Source organism: Henckelia pumila, chromosome 2 (genome assembly GCF_033568475.1).
Source record: "Henckelia pumila isolate YLH828 chromosome 2, ASM3356847v2, whole genome shotgun sequence".
In the NCBI taxonomy this organism is placed as follows: domain Eukaryota; kingdom Viridiplantae; phylum Streptophyta; class Magnoliopsida; order Lamiales; family Gesneriaceae; genus Henckelia; species Henckelia pumila.
In genome coordinates, this window is record NC_133121.1 from 145,154,475 (window position 1) to 145,172,155 (window position 17,681).

General features: G+C 38.3%; 1 protein-coding gene across 1 annotated transcript; it reads left to right on the top strand.

Moving 5' to 3' along the window:
• Positions 1–3,569: 3,569 nt before the first annotated feature.
• LOC140878623 (caffeic acid 3-O-methyltransferase 1-like) lies at positions 3,570–6,124 on the top strand. The gene is made up of 5 exons (XM_073282240.1): positions 3,570–3,984; positions 4,455–4,532; positions 5,194–5,406; positions 5,501–5,562; positions 5,831–6,124. Exons 1-5 carry the CDS (start codon positions 3,570–3,572, stop codon positions 6,122–6,124), a joined length of 1,062 nt encoding a protein of 353 aa, XP_073138341.1.
• Positions 6,125–17,681: the final 11,557 nt, after the last annotated feature.

The following is a 17,681-nucleotide window of genomic DNA, read 5'->3' on the forward strand; positions in this document are numbered from 1 at the left end:
CCACCATTAAGCGGGGCGGAGCGGGCTGGCCCACCTTTTAGGTGGGTTGAAAACCACTAATTCAACCCACCTATTTTAGGTTGCGGGGCGGGCCAACCCGGCAGGCTCACGTGTAAATTGGCGGATTTTTGCGGGCCAACCCGCAACCCATCACAACCCACCATTAGGCGGGACGGTGCGGGCCGGCCCACCTTTTAGGCGGGTTGGGAAATTTCCAACTCAACCCACCAATTTTGTATGGCGGGGCGGACCAACCCGACGGGCTTAGCCCATCTTGACACATCTACCTTCAATTGCCTTGGTCGATTTATTTGAATTGAATTCATTTTTCAAGTTCTAGTTGCGAGTTGTTTTTCCATCTATTTAATGTCAATTTATTTATTAATTCAATTTTAGTTGATTAAACTCAATCTCTTTTAATTGTTTAGTCTAGATTAAGTAAAATCATTATATTTTGGTAATCATCTTTCGGTCTCTGTGGTATTATAATTTGACCTAGTGCACTTGCTAGTCCCAACTGAAATATTCAGTCAAATACACCACAAGTCTAATTAGGTGCACTAAATTAAACCTCGCCTTCAGGGACGGATCCAGAAATTATTTTATTAAGAGAGGGCAGACGGAAAGAACCAAAGATCTTATATTGTATGTATATCAGTTTTGATCCCACACGCACCCTAGGGTGCGTGGGGTTCCACGTGCACCCGTGCTTAACAAACGGCTTTTTTTAAAAAGAAAAAAACTACAAAATATATATTTTAGGTATAAGTAATTTATAATTTTCGTAATAATATTCACAGCAAAAAATTTTCTATTCACTGCAGTTGTTGCGATTGGTAAAATCAAAGTCAAACTCACAAGCTTGTAAGCTAACGATTCCTGCTTCAACATTTGTTTTAGGTTTAAAAATCTTAAAACTCATTTGTGTTTAGGTTTAAAAACTTAGTGTTTGGGCTTCAATTTTTTAAAGATTATGAGCCACAAATTTTTGGGTCACTTTGCACACATTAAACAATGAAGAATAACTTAAGTTTTTTGGCTCCTCTCTTGTATGTTTGTGTTTGGTTTCTAATTAATATTCATAAATTATAAATTTTATCTTAAATGTAGGGGTATAATGGAGCCGCCCCTGCTCGCATTCATGACACTGCAAAATACGGATGATATACTATCTCCATTTTTACGGTGGAAAAATGTTGAATTTCTCAAAAAAAATACGAGCATTCTGTTGCTTTAAAATAGTTTTTTTAAAAAAAAAAGAAAAAAAATTAAGTTTCTATTTGGAACGAGTAATTAACCTAGCAACAATTTTGATTGACGAAATGCCGGAAAAAGTATCTAATTAAAGTAAATAAGAATAATCAATAAAATTTTTGGATAACTTAAAAGTAAAAATAAGTTATTCTGATTATCCAAAAAATTATAGTCAGATAACTTATGTATGTTAATAATTAATCCATAAATGTAGAAAAACACCGTAATATATATGACTTATATGAAATTTTAAAATTAAATTAATATTTTTTTCTTATTTTATATTTTATTTATACGTGACAAAATTTATGAAAATTTTAAATTGTCAATATTATAATTAACAAGTAACATGCAAGTTTGAATTTGAGTTGTTGGGGTGAATCAAAATTTTATAAGTATGTAATTAAGGACGATTTTATCAAGTAATATATGAAATGGTTAGGTTAGGTGGAGTGCTACGGGCCATTTATTGATCTTTTCATGTTAACCATTAATTCATATATCACATACGCTCATTTTTTCAAGTTGTAGTAGGCTAGTAGCATATATATATAGATCGGCTCATGTGGGCACTGGTTAATTAGATTGCTTAGGGATGCTTTTTATTTTTATTTTTTTGAAAAAAAACAAAACAAAACAAGCTAGTGATATGCTCCACTCGTCTCATTTATTTAGATTTATCATTTATGTGTGTTTTTACACACACACACATATATATATATATATATATATATATAGAGAATTATTGGAAAAAAAACAAACTTTAATTTATAGAGAAAAATCTCATTTTACTCTTATTCAATAACTGCTTTAATATAATATTATAAAAACTTTTTGGAAGTAACTAATGTATTAATTTAATGAACATAGGCAAATTGGTAAAAGACTAATAGAAAAAATATATAATAGTACTATATACAGAATATTTACATATTATTCCCAACGTCCGTGTATATTAAATCCAGAAGTTAAATGTAAGCACCATATCTCTGGTTTAGCTCGGTCGTGCAAATTTTGATCTAGTCTATATATTTATTTGTTTGTACACATACTATTATGTCACATTTTTAAAAATAAATTATAAAAATACTCTAATACAAACATAATGTATTATTATTATTATCCCAATAATAACATTATTCATTGCAAAAATAAAATAAATAAAATAAACATATTATTGAAAGGAAAGACTCTAGTTGCTTGCAAATTAGAAGAAATAATGAAACTAGCTACTCCATTTTGATATAATCAAACAGTGTCAAAATGTTATAATATCTATAGAAGCAATTGTTGACCAGTATTAGTAGCAATAATGAAACTAATTAAATATTTAAAATAATTAAGCAGTGTCAAAGTATTATATTTCTATTATATATAATATCTATAGAAGCAATTATTGACCATAATAAATCGGAAGAATTACTTTTTTTGTCATGTTATGTGCATTTTTTTCACTTTGGTTTTGTTATTTGTGAATTTATATTTTCAGTTATGTAACTTGCATGTTTTTTTTTTTTATTTTTGATCGATCATGCTACGATGACTTTTTAATTGTAGTCTTGGAACTTATATATATTTTTTCATTTTTGGTCATTTAAATTGTATGTTATTTTCATTTTTTTTATCGCATTCTATTGTGTTTTTCAGTCATTAAAAAATAATCGAAAATGAAAGTAAATACAAGTTAAAGGATCAAAAATGAAAATAATATACAAGTTGCAAGACAACAAATAAAAATTCACCATAACAGAACCAAAAATGAAAAAAAAAAAAAACATGCGAGTTACATGACTGAATACAAATTCACATTTAACATAACTACGTACAAATTGAAAAAATGCAAATAATAAGACAAAAAAAATGTAATTCTCCCTTATAAATATTATGCTAGAGCTTGCGGTTAGCTAGCTATTAGTTATTATTTTAAGTACTTCAATTAGCTATGAAGTATAAACTAATCAAACAATTTCTGTTATTTATTTATTCCCCAAAACATAGCAAGTATCTGTTTTAACACAAAAGTTCTTATGAGACGGTCTGACATGTCAATTTTATAACACAAATTTCTTATTTTGGATCATCCGAAAAAGTAATAATTACTTTTATGTTAAAAATATTACTTTTTATTTTAACTATATATAAGCAAGGTTGACTCATCGTGTCACATGCATAAACCTATTCCTTTTCTAATGAAATCCATATATAATTACATGACGCACTAGTACATGTGATGTTTGTATATATATATATATCCTTGATCATCCAAAGATAGACTCACACATCTAAGTTATCCAATTGAATTTTGAAAACAAACTATGGAGAAGCAAGTCGTCCATGATATTTACTGCAATCATGGCAACCAAGAAGATGATGAAACATTTGTTGGGTGCCTGGTTGCATGTGGATCCCATGTCCTCCGATTGGTTTTGAACACTTCCATGCAACTCGACCTATTCGAGATCATCGACAAGTCCGGTGATGGGGCCCACATCTCGGCTTCTGAGATCGCTTCTCAACTTCAAACGCGTAACGTTGAGGGAGCAGCCCGAGTGCTTGACTCTATGCTTCGGGTGCTGGTCACTCATTCTTTCCTTACTTTTTCCACAAGTACTGATCATGGTTCCACAACTGAATTGCGTTATGGGATTGCACCAAAAGGAAAGTTCTTAGTTCCAGATGAGAGAGGGGTATCTTTGGCAAAATTTTATGCCCTAACGGCCAAACAGGAACGTAGCAACCCGTGGTACGAGTTAGTTTTGACTAGTGTTTGCAAGAGCTTGTGTGTGTGTGTGGGCGTGTGCGCTCTCGCAGGGTATCCTCAGCCGACGCTCAACTGTGCATTATTAAACGGACCGCCGGATTTCTAAGACACACCGTGTTTTGAAAAATTTTCTGTTCTGATCGTGAAAAGGAAAACCTCCTTCTACTAATAAAAATTAAAACCATTAACCTTGATCACCTTCGTGCAGGGTGTAAATTCATCATATATATACACACACACACATACATATATATATATACATATGGGAAAACTGCAATTTTCGTTCTTTATGTTTGTCAGTTTGCGATTTCGATCCTCTATGTTTTCATATTTTTGTTTGGGAAATTAAGTTTTTTTGTCCATTAACTTATCCATATTTTGGTTTTGGTCCATTAACTTTTTCCATGTGGGTTTTGGTACACTAACTTTGCATTTTCAGTATTTTTTGGTCCAACTGTATACGTGTCAATTTCTGATTGGTTCAAAATGATGACGTGGACCAATCAGAAACTGACATGTATGTAGTTGGACCAAAAAACACTGAAAATACAAAGTTAGTGTACCAAAACCACATCGGAAAAGTTAATGGACCAAAATCCAAAAGAGATAAAGTTATTGGACCAAAAAACTTATTTTTCCTTTCAGTTTTAGTACTGCATGTTTCGATTTTTGGCAATTTCAGTCCTTTTTATTCGAAAATGCTTACGTGGCACTATGCATGTCAGCTCCACATCAGCACTTCATTTGTGCCACATTAGCGCCACATCAAAAAAAGGACTAAAATTGTCAAAAAAATAAAGATAGCGGACCAAAATTGAAATCTGATAATATAAAGGACCAAAATCGCAAAATGACAAACATATAGGACTAAAAAAACAATTTAATTTCGCATATATATATTGTAATAGTTTTGATCCCTCTCACCCTAAGGTACTGTGGGAATCTTAGCTGGCTGCTCAACATGCGGGTTCTTTTTTTAAAAAAAAAAAAAATTAAATGTTCATGTGATCGCAACTAAAAAAATAAAAAAAATGTGCAAGTTGAGTGTCGGCAGCTGACCCTCAATTTGCAAGATTTTTTATTTTTTTAAAATAAATGTATATATTCATATGAATATTTGAATTTTTTTTCAATAAAAATAAAAATAAAAATGAAACACTGGATGTTGGAGGCGCTAGATAGTGTGTGTGGGGACGCACTGGGAAGTCTATCCACTCTATCTTTGCAACAAATTGTTACAGTATACAATGGTTTCGAGGGATTGCGCACGTTAGTGGATGTTGGTGGTGGTAACGGTGCGACTCTTGGAATTATTATTTCTAAGTACTCTTCGATTCGTGGCATTAACTTCGATTCACTAGAGGTCATACGAACTGCCCCAACCTATGAAGGTATGTAAGCTTTTAAAAAAGATTTTTCATGTTTATAAAGAAAATTCCATACATTAATAATGCCCATTGAATCATTGTGTATGTGATACATGAGTGGAACACATTAGCGGTGATATGTTCGTCCAAGTGCCCAAGGGAGATGCAATTATTTTGAAGGTGCAATATTTATTTAATTAATTATAAGTTATTTAATTTAGTTGATGCATGGACAACGTAATTCGGAATAAATCTATGCTAATTAATAAAGTCAATTAAGACACCACCATGATCATATTGGAAACAATATGATCAATATTTTTTCGAAATATATAATTGAAAGTTCGACTAATTATTCATTCAATTGACCGATAATATGACCAAAACTAGAAAAATATGTAAATTACAAGACCAAAAATTTTGTTTTCACTTTAATTTGTGCATCCAGGCAGTGCTGCACAATTGGGATGCTGAAAAATGTGTGAAACTTCTTAAAAATTGCTACGAAGCATTGCCAAAGAAAGGAAAGGTGATAGTGCTGGAACACATTCTTCAAGAAATCCCAGGAACTGATGTATATTCACAACAAGGCTCTCTCTGGAACATCGTCATATTATCGATGAACGGAAAAGAAAGAACTAAGGGCGAGTATGAGGCCATGGCGATGGAAGCTGGATTTGCAGAGTTTAAGGTTTTATGTCGTGCCTATGGAGTATATGTTATGGAACTTGTTAAATTCTAATGTTAGGAATCAAGCAGAAGAGTTTTGATATTCCAAGAATTACCAGACAAACAAGAACACAATCCCAAACGAACAGATAAGAACACACAACTTAGATCACACACCAACTCACGTGAAAGCAAATAAACGATACAAGTGTTTACGTGGTTCGGCAAAGATTTGCCTACGTCCACAGAAGAGCAACACAACACTTTATTAATCACCAACAGAACAAACCCAAGCTCAATAACCAGAGCTTATTACAGAGATAGACGAGAAAACTATTAATTCTAGATACAGACACGATTCAAGCTTTAAATACTTGAATCTTCCCGTCACAATATGCGCCCAAGTTTTCTCCTTCGAAATCTATCTTTTCTTCTCTCTCAATATATTCTAAAGAATTTGGTTCTCTGTTATTTTCGTTGGCGTATGTTCGATCTATATTTATAGAGAATTATACCGACTTTCATCTTTGGCTTTAGGTCGGACAACTTACGGCCCAATTATAAAGTCAACATGGTCCAACCCAATAAGTCTTCTCACTTCCGTCTGATCTGCTCTTGTACTTTGATCTGCCTTCAAGCTTACAGCTTCACGGACAATTCATCTGACTTCTAACCAAGTCCCATCACTCGAGCAATTGATCTGTCCATGAACTCATATCTGCATGAACTCATCCGAAGACTTATCTGACCATTAACTTCGATCAGATCCCAGTATTACATCTGGCCATGAACTCATCTGATCACTGAATTCATCTGATATGTACTCTTTGATCTGATAACTTCTCTATTCTTATTCAATCTGATAGAAGCATACATCAACAATCTCCACCTTGATTCTTTCAAGTTGAATGCTGCTCTCCATCCTAGTCTCCTTTGCTAATTTCCAATCACCGCATTAACTAAGTCCAAACATTTCTTGAACTTAGCATACGGCAGTGACTTCGTCATAACATCTGCAGTGTTTTCTTCTGATTCTATCTTCACAAGGATCACATCTCCTTTTTCAATCACATCTATGACGAAATGCATCTTCACATCTATGTGTTTCGATCATTCATGATAGACTTGGTGTTTCATCAAGTGTATTGAACTTTGATTGTCACAATGTACTACAACTTGATCTTGTTTCACACCAAGCTCTGCTATCATTCCCTTTAACCACAATCCTTCCTTTATGGCCTCAGTAACAACTATGAATTCTGCCTCAGTGGTAGAAAGGGCAACCACTGACTGTAGATTAGACTTCCAGGTGATCACTGTGCCATAAAAGGTGAACACATAACCAGTCAATGACTTTCTCGTGTCTAAGTTCCCAGCAAAATCTGAATCCACACATCCAACTACCGGATCAATCTCATCTTGATGTTTCTAAAACTTCAACCCTAGCCCCAGTCGTGTTTATGAGATATCTGAGAATCCATTTCAGAGCTTCCCAATGATATGTACCTGGATTAGCCATAATTCTTGACACAACATGGATCGCGTATGCTAGATCAGGACTACTACATACCATTCCATATATGAGACTTCCCACTCCACTAGCATATGGTATACCAGCCATCTTCATCTTGTCTTCCTGACTTTCAGGTGACTGATTTGCAGATAGCTTCAAATGCTGTCCCAGAGGGGTCAAGACAGATTTTTCTTGATTAATGTTATACCTCAGAACAACTTTCTTCAAGTAGTTCTTCTGATTCAAATGAATCTCATGCCTTTTCCTGTTTCTCACCATGTCCATGCACAATATTCTCTTCGCTTCTCCCAGATCTTTCATTTTTAATTTTGAGTTGAGCTGTTGTTTCAAGGATGATATCTCTGTCCTACTTTTACTTGCAATCAATATATCATCAACGTAAATCAGTAGATACAAGATAACCTGCCCTTCATCCTTCTTCAGATAGACACATCTTGTTAGAACCTAATGGGGGGGAAGAGTGACCGGCTAATTCGGTGTGAATAAATTCTACTGGCAAGCGTACCAGGTCAAGTTATAATATAGTGGACAAATGTCCAGATGTCAAACCCACAGGGACTGTATAAATATGAATACCAAAATATATTTATTCCTACTTAATCTAGACTAATGAATAAAAGTGATTCAGATTTTAAACTAATAATTAAAATTGCAAATAAAATTAAATTAACTAAAATGCAGCAGGAAAATTTGGATTTAATTCAAATTTGGGAAAAGCTCGATCAAGGACTCACATAGGTACCAGACAATTCATGTAACAAGAAGTCAATCTAAAACATCAAACTTAATTTTAATTCACGGGAATTTTCCTAATTTGTTCAAAAGACTATTTCTAGAACAATCAAACCTATTCAAATTTTGACGGATTAATCTTTCGTAATTCTAATCAAATTTGAATGCATGACGAACTGTGAAAATTCAGTTTACACCCAAACCGCATAATGAAACCGAATTCTATTTCTAATCAGTTTCACACTAGGTTGAATATCGAAGTGATCAAAATCGAAACTTCCTCTGTCGAATTGGAATCAATTAACATGCAAGAAAATAACTGGCCAGGAAATTCACAAGACAAATATAAATTCGATAACCAATAAAATCAAATCAAGTCTGAAAATCTCAAATAAAAAAATCAAGTTTTCTACATAAATTTTCTTGCCCAATCGCGTGGCCTTGATCGAAGAAAAACTACTACTCAGTAATAAACATTATTAATCAAATAAATTTTAAAATCATAAACTAGAAAATACGAGAATAGAGAAAAACTGGAGAATTTTTCAAGCAGCCGTCGTCAGCATTCGTGCGTAATCAAAACGACAAAAAGTCTTCAAAAAGATCATAAAACTTCTATTTATAGGGTCCGCGCCAATTAGAATCCTCCTTGGCCTAGAAATTCTCGAACATCACACATTCCCAAACACGCGCGCGTGCATGGGCTATACCTCGCGCGCGCGCAGTTCAATTAAGCAGTGGCTTCTTAACCCTCTCGTGCGCGCGCGAGGCTGAAGCTCACCCGCGCGCGGCTTGCCCTGAGCTCTCAAGAATTTCCTTCTGCGCACGCGCGAGGAGGAGTCTCGCCCGCGCGCGCCTTGGCTTTGACGTCTCTGGAACTTAACACTGCGCACGCGCAAGAAGGGCTCTTGCGCGCGCGCGCCTTGTCCGCACAGCTGGTTCCTAAAAACTCTATTATCCTACAAAATTTAACCAGGAGAGTATAATACACGCACATAAAATAAAACACTAATAAAACACAAGAAAATAAAATAAACGCATGCGAAATAAATATAAAATGACACAAAATAATGCTTACACAACACACTTATCAACACCCTCATACTTAAACCTTGCTCGCCCTTGACAATGTCATGACACAAGTATGAATAAATCATGTTCAAGATAGCCTCAGACGAGTTCTACTTCAATTTCCCAAAAACCAAGACAACTTTCGATTGTCCACAATACACTGTCAGTTGAACGCAAACGTGTGTGTGTGTGCCATGTTATTCCAGTTTCGTGCAACTTCAAAAGAATCTATCCTAAGAATATTTAGCGACCTATGACAATTCAATGCAAGTATCACAATCTAGCACTCTGTCATCTCAACAATCCCAAACACAAAAAAAATGCACTTTCTTGAGATTTACACATACCTCTTGATTTTGAAATTAATTTTCTCATGCCCCAATAATTACCCGCAAACTTAGATATGGATCAATTATTAGGATTTCAATTATTGTCCAAGCCCGGATAGAGATACAATCTCATTTAATCCGCAAACTTAGCTATGGATCAATGATTAGGATTTCATTCATTGCCCAAGCCCGGATGGAATTAACTTATATTTCTCTTCTTTTTTTATTTTTTTTTCATAATTTTTTTTTTAATAGGTACGCCCCAAAATCAGGCATTCAATGTCCAACAACTATCAAGAATCCAAAACACTATCATGATCAGCAAGCATCTATTGTCGTGCAGTGGTCAAACAAACACGAATCTCATCAATTACATCGCTACACTACACTAGTCTAACATGCATGCTTAATATTATTCACGAGGAAACCGACATCTTTTCATGTTCAATCAAAAGCAAAAAATTTTCCAAAAAACAATTTTTCTTTTCAACTCATTCATCATTGGCTAAAATGCTTCATTCGACTCGCATCGACAACACAAACAACAACAAAATGATATGCATGATTACGAACAAAACACAAAAACTAAACCAAATGAATGCAAATAGAATGAACACAAAATATGATAACTAAACCCCCCCCCCCCCTACTTATCTAAATCATTGCCCTCAATGCTTCAGAATACATAAATGACAACAGAAACACATTCAAATGCAACAACAAAAAGTGAAACAAAAAGAAATCCCCTGGTGACTATTCTTCGTCTTCTTCTGGAATGGAGGGATCCTGAGGTGCGACTGGAGAAAACTTCCTCTGTCGGATTGGAATCAATTAATATGCAAGCAAATAACTTGCCAGGAAATTAACAAGACAAATATAAATTCGATAACCAATAAAATCAAATCAAGTCTGAAAATCTCAAATAAACAAATCAAGTTTTCTACATAAATTGTCTGGACCAATCACGTGGCCTTGATCGAAGAAAAACTACTGCTCACTAATAAACATAATTAATCAAATAAATTTTAAAATCATAAACTAGAAAATACAAGAATAGAGAAAATCTTGAGAATTGTTCAAGCAGTCGCCGTCAGCCTTCATGCGTAATCAAAAAGACAAAAAGTCTTCAAAAATATCATAAAACTTCTATTTATAGGGTCCGCGCCAATTAGAATCCTCCTTGACCTAGAAATTCTCGAACATCACACATTCCTAAACACGCGCGCGCATGGGCTATACCTCTCGTGCGCGCAGTTCAATTAAGAAGTGGCTTCGTAATCCTCTCGCGCGCGCGCGAGGCTGAAGCTCGCCCGTGCACGGCTTCCCCTGAGCTCTCTGGAATTTCCTTCTGCGCGCGCGCGAGGAGGAGTCTCGCCCGCGCGCCTTGGATTTGACGTCTCTGGAACTTAACACTGCGCACACGCGAGTTATGAGATTAATGTTTTTAATGCATTAACAAGTCTCATATTATTATGTTTTGATAATTAGAAAACTCGGTTAATTATTACTAATTATTTAAAGTGAGACTTTGCAGATTAGATATTTATTGACAATTAAATTCTTGGAAGTTATTTTGAACTCAAATTTATTTATGAAGTCTCGTATTGCTCATAGAATGGACGCAATGTTCTGTAGATGGTACGGGACATTCTGACGATGGATATGAGGAAAAGAAAAAGCGAAATTATGGAGCAGCAACTTTAGAAAATAACTGAGAATTTTTCAGACATTCAAATCAAATCTCCATCGGTCATAATAGATTTTAGGATGTTTTAAAACTTTTGTACAAATTTAAGCCCAATCCGACGGTTAAATTGTGCGATATGGTTTTTTCAAATGTGCCGCGCAGAACACAAAGCGAAAAGATGAAGAAGCAACTTCATAAAATTACTGGAAATGTTTTAAGCATCCAAATCCAATCTATACCATTCACAATGAATTTTAATAAGTTTTAAAGCTATTGTAAAAATTTCAGATTGATCATACGGTTAGATTGTGAGATATGAATCAATCTGAAATTTTTACAATCTAACCGTCGGATGCAAAGAGAACGACCATCATCGAATCCAACAAATGCGACACCTCTTCCTATGATCTTGATCAACTACATGGGACCCTAAAAACCCATGAGTTGGAACTATATACAAGAAAAGAGATAAAGAAGGAGGATGAAAAATCCAAGGCGAAGGGGATTGCCTTATCTATCCAAGTAGAAGAAGAAGACGATGATGATATGACGCTCTTCGCAAGAAAATTTAAAAGATTCATGCGAGGAAACAAATTCAAGAAGGAAAAGAAATTGGAGAAAGAAATAACATGCTACAACTGTTAACAACAAGGGCATTATGCAAATGAATGTCCTCTCAAGAGAAAAAATGACAAAGGCAAGTAGAAAGCCCTCACCTGACTGCACTTGACGTCAGATCAGATGCTGGTTTGTTTCTTGGTTATTCATCTGTTAGTAAAACTTATAGAGTCTTCAATACTGAATCTCTAACAGTTGAGGAATCAGCGCACGTTGTGTTTGATGAAACATCTGTAACTAATGAATCTCCAAGATTAAATGATCTCGGTAACAGAATAGAAGATTCAAAGCTTGATACAGATGAAGGAGAAGAGATCCAGATCAGAAGAAATAGAGAAATTCAATGTGAACCAGTTCAAGATGAAGAACAAAGACCAGAAGAGCCATTGATTGACAATGAGGTTCCAAAAAATACAGATCATATTGAGCGTCACGATGATCAACATCAACAAGGGAATACAGATCAACTTGGTCCAAATTACAGATGGTCCAAAACACATCCACCAAACTTGGTAATAGGTAATCCATCTGCATCTTTGAGAACCAGAGGTTAGATGATTATGAATTAATGCATGTTGTCTTTATCTCTCATATAGAACCTAAGAAAATAGAAGAAACCTTACTTGACAGTAACTGGATAGAAGCTATGCAAGATGAATTAAACCAATTTGAAAGAAACTCTGTCTGGCATTTGTTCCTAGACCCTCAGATAAATCTTTAATAGGAACTCGATGGGTATTTAAGAATAAACTAAATGAAAGTGGTATTGTAGTAAAAAATAAGGCTCATTTAGTGTAGTAGCCCGAACCCTAATTGAGTAATTAAAGGATTAATGCTAATTAATTCAATTAGGCATCGGACGGATCGGAAGCTCCGAAGGGACGATCGGAAGCTCCGATCGGGATCGGAAGCTCCGATGAGGATCGGAGGCACCGATGATATTACGTCATCCATGACGTGTGGCTGGATCGGAAGCTCCGATCAGGACCGGAGGCTCCGATCACCCCTATCCGGAGTCATCAAGTGATATTTTGACACGTGGCAGATCAGGATCTTCGGAAGCTCCGATGGTAGGATCGGACGTTCCGATCAAGGTTCGGACGTTTCGATCAGGGATCGGAAGCTCCGATCGTTGTCTATAAATAGAAGGCCGAGACTTCATTTCTCCTTGCCAATTCCGGGATTTCCTCTCTATTTCTAGTCATATTCGAGTTGTTCTAGTCTTCTTAGGCTTGGTCCGGAGGTCGGAGAGGCGTTCGGTAGTCGTAGCGGAGTTGTGCCCAAGTTCTGGAGGCATCGACATCAAAGGGCTAACGACGGACGAAGGTATAGCTTTTGCTTCCTATAAATATTTAGAAGTATGCAATAGCTTAGTTAAGGCTTTTAGAGCACTTTAATGATAGTAGTATCATTTGGCAGTGTAGAGCAGACTATAGGCGTGGACCTAGAGTTGGTAGAGCTTGCACTGTATTGAGGTACGAAAGTACTGTTCGAGATATCCTGACTGAGTATGCATGTATTATATGACTGCATGATTTATATGCCATGATATTATGCTGCATTCATTTGCATCTTGCTGTATCTCCTTCGAGATGTCTGTAGTAGGGTTGTACCCTATCCTGTTAGTGGATGGACTTCCATCGATTTGGGTCCGGCATATCCATAGTTATCTCGGTATGGGAGCCACCTCCTGAAGCGACGGCACAACGTGCTACATATCAGGGCCCGGTCTGTCTCTGTTATCTGATCCTTGACCTCGAGTCTATAGGGAGTTCACTTTGCATGCATGTATACTCATACTCTCGCACTGAGCGTTTTATGCTCACGTCTCGTACTCTGTATTTTTTGGACACCCTATTCCATGGGGCAGGTTTGCGATTGGACGAGGAGGGTGGATCCAGGAGGGGCTAGTCAGTGGTTGGCCAGCTGGAGCTTTGTCTAGGCTTTATTACTGTTGTTTGGGTTTATACAGCTATTCGATTTGGTTGTATATTATTGGATAATTACAGATTCCTTTACTTGGGATTGTATAATGTTATTGGTTTCCGCAGTTTTATTCTGATATCTGTTTTATTAAGTTAATTGCATGCCTAAGTTCTGTTTAGTAGGTGATCTGGGTAAGGGTCACTACATTTATGGTATCAGAGCATGCAAAAGATTTCTTGGGATTTAGTCTCATCTTGAGGTATTTTTGTAGATGTCAAATCGTGACGACCAGAGTTCTCATGGCAGTGTTGGTGGGCGTTGGGGTGATGCCGACCGGGAGCCTCGTCGAGAACGGCGTCATCGTCACCATGACGACGAGCGTTTCACTGTGCGTCGATTCTTAGCTATGGGTCCTAAGCCCTTAGTTGGAGGTGAGTCTCCGGAGGATGCAGAGAACTGGTTAGACCGCATGGAGACGACTTTTCAGACTTTCCAATGCACCGATGAGCAGAATGTGGAGATCCTTGGCTATCTTCTGGATGGGCGTGCGCGCAGGTGGTGGAGGTTTATTTCTGCACCTTTTGTTGCGGCGAGAGGAGTGGCCACCTGGGCCGAGTTCCGCACAGCTTTCCAAAAGCGGTATTTTCCTCCTGCACTCCGACAGTCGAAGGCAGGCGAGCTACTGAGTCTGCGACAGGGAACCATGTCTATCGATGAGTATCAGCAGAGGTTCTTTGATCTGCTATCCTATTGCCCCGAGATTGCTGATAGCTCAGAGATGAAGTATAATCTGTTTTTTCAGGGCCTTAACCCTGAGATCCATGACCGTGTGGCGGTTGGCGACGACATGTCCTACGAGGGTTTGGTGAGCCGTTGTCATCAGGCAGAGGACAGCATTCGGCGGAACAGGTCTTTCTCTCAGTCGAGACCTGCTAGTTCTTTGGCCCCCCGTGCCCAGTCATTCAAGAAGTCAGGATATTCTTCTTCCTCTGGTTCGGGAGGTGTTGTTCGTTTCGGTAAGAAGGACAAATGTGATCACTGTGGGAAGAACCATCCATCCGACAAGTGCCGCAGAGCTTCTGGAGCTTGTTTCCGTTGTGGAGAGACTGGTCATATCCGGAGGGATTGTCCACTGTCTGGGGGAGGCGGTTCTGGTTCTGGTTCAGGATCGGGTTCTCAGGCCACCGTTCAGCAGAGGTCGCAGGGACAGTCTGCTGGGAGTTCTCATTTGAGGCCACGAGCTTCTGGCCAGGTGTTTGCCCTGAGACATGATCAGGCTGTGGAGGAGAATGAGAAAGTCATCGCAGGTACATTTATGCTTTATGGTATACCTGCTCTTGTACTTATTGACACTGGTGCATCTCATTCCTTCATTTCTGCACTTTTTGTTAAGAGGCATAAGTTACCATGCATTGCACTAGACGTAGTGATGTCTGTTTCTACTCCGACGGGCCAATCTGCTTTGGCTAAGCGTCTAGTGATGGGTTGCCCTTTAGAGTTCGAAGGGAACATTCTGTTAGCGAATCTCATGGTCCTGGCGATGGACGACTTTGATTGCATTCTGGGAATAGATGTGCTGACTACCTATCGAGCTTCAGTGGACTGCTATCAGAGATTAGTACGCTTTCATCCGGAAGGGAGAGAGAGTTGGTTTTTCTATGGTGAGGGAGCGTGACCCCCGATGCCTTTGGTATCAGCTTTGAGAGCCTGTCGAGCTCTAGAGTCTGGCGGGGAAGGCTACCTTATCTATGCAGTTGATTTGTCCGCTGAGAGTATTGGGATAGAGAGCATTCCTGTTGTGGATGAATTTCCAGATGTGTTTCCTGATGAGATTCCGGGTTTTCCTCCTGCTAGGGAAGTCGAGTTTGGCATAGAGTTGATGCCGGGTACTTCGCCTATTTCTAGAGCACCGTATCGTCTGGCTCCGTCAAAGATGCGTGAGTTGAAGAATCAGCTACAGGATCTTTTGGACAAGGGGTACATTCGTCCTAGTGTATCTCCTTGGGGAGCTCCTGTTCTCTTCGTGAAGAAGAAGGATGGGTCGATGCGGCTGTGCATTGACTATCGGCAGCTGAATCGAGTGACTGTGAAGAACAAGTATCCGTTGCCTCGTGTTGATGACTTGTTTGACCAGCTGCAGGGCACATCAATTTACTCCAAGATTGACTTGAGATCTGGGTATCATCAGTTGAGAGTCCGTGATCAGGACGTAGCCAAGACTGCATTCCGTACTCGCTATGGTCATTACGAGTTCCTAGTGATGCCATTTGGTTTGACTAATGCGCCGGCTATATTCATGGATCTGATGAACCGTGTATTCAGGGAGTATTTGGACAAGTTTGTCGTGGTCTTCATTGACGACATCTTGGTGTATTCGAGTAATACGAAAGAGCATGTTTCTCACTTGCGGTTGGTACTGCAGACTCTTCGAGATGAGCAATTGTACGCCAAGCTGAGCAAGTGTGAGTTCTGGATGGATAGAGTGGTCTTTCTTGGCCATATCATATCCAGAAAGGGGATTTCTGTTGATCCAAGCAAGATTGAAGCGGTACTCAATTGGTCGCGTCCGACGACGGTTGCTGAGATCCGTAGTTTTCTGGGTCTAGCAGGGTATTATCGTCGCTTCATTCTGAATTTTTCTCAGTTAGCTCGACCGTTGACGCAGCTTACCCGTAAGGGTGTGGATTTTGAGTGGTCCTCCGAGTGTGAGGAGAATTTCCGTGAGCTTCGACGGCGGTTGACTTCTGCGCCGGTGTTAGCATTACCGTCAGGATCTGGAGGGTATGTAGTTTACACGGATGCTTCTCTTCAGGGGTTAGGTTGTGTCCTGACTCAGAATGGGCATGTGATCGCATACGCTTCTAGACAGCTGAAGCTTCACGAGGACAACTACCCAGTCCATGATTTGGAGTTAGCAGCCATTGTGTTCGCTTTGAAGATCTGGCGTCATTATCTGTATGGCGAGAAATTTGAGATCTTCACCGACCATAAGAGTCTCAAGTATTTGTTCACTCAGGCAGAATTGAACATGAGACAGAGACGTTGGATGGATTTGCTTAAGGACTATGATTGCGAGATTAAGTACCATCCGGGAGCTGCTAATCTCACCGCTGATGCTTTGAGTCGCAAGGTGCGACTATCCGCACTTCAGACTTGTTCGATGTCTAGTGCGATCAGTGACTGTTGTACTTCAGGTTATACCTTCAAGCATAAGAAAGGTATGCAGAGTATCCAGATGTTTGCGATATTATCTGAGCCAGCTTTGTACTCGCGGATCCGAGATGCTCAGATGTCTGATTCGAAGACCCAGCGTTTAGCTCGTCTAGCTAACGAGGGTAGCTTGTCTGGATTTCATTATCAGTCAGACGGCTTTCTGTGTTTGTCTGGTAGGCTTGTGATTCCACAGGATGAAGAGTTGCGAGAGGAGATTTTATCTCAGGCACATCGCACTAAGTTGAGTATTCATCCTGGGAGCAACAAGATGTACAAGGATCTACGTACTCGTTTCTGGTGGAAGGGAATGAAACGCAGTGTTTATCAGTTTGTTTCGAGATGTTTGGTGTGTCAACAGGTCAAGGCAGAGCACCGACGACCTGGAGGATTGCTTCACAGTCTGCCTATTCCTGAATGGAAATGGGAGTTTATCACAATGGACTTTGTGACCCATTTGCCGGTATCCCCGAGGAACTGTGATGCTATCTGGGTTGTGGTGGACCGACTCACCAAGTCAGCG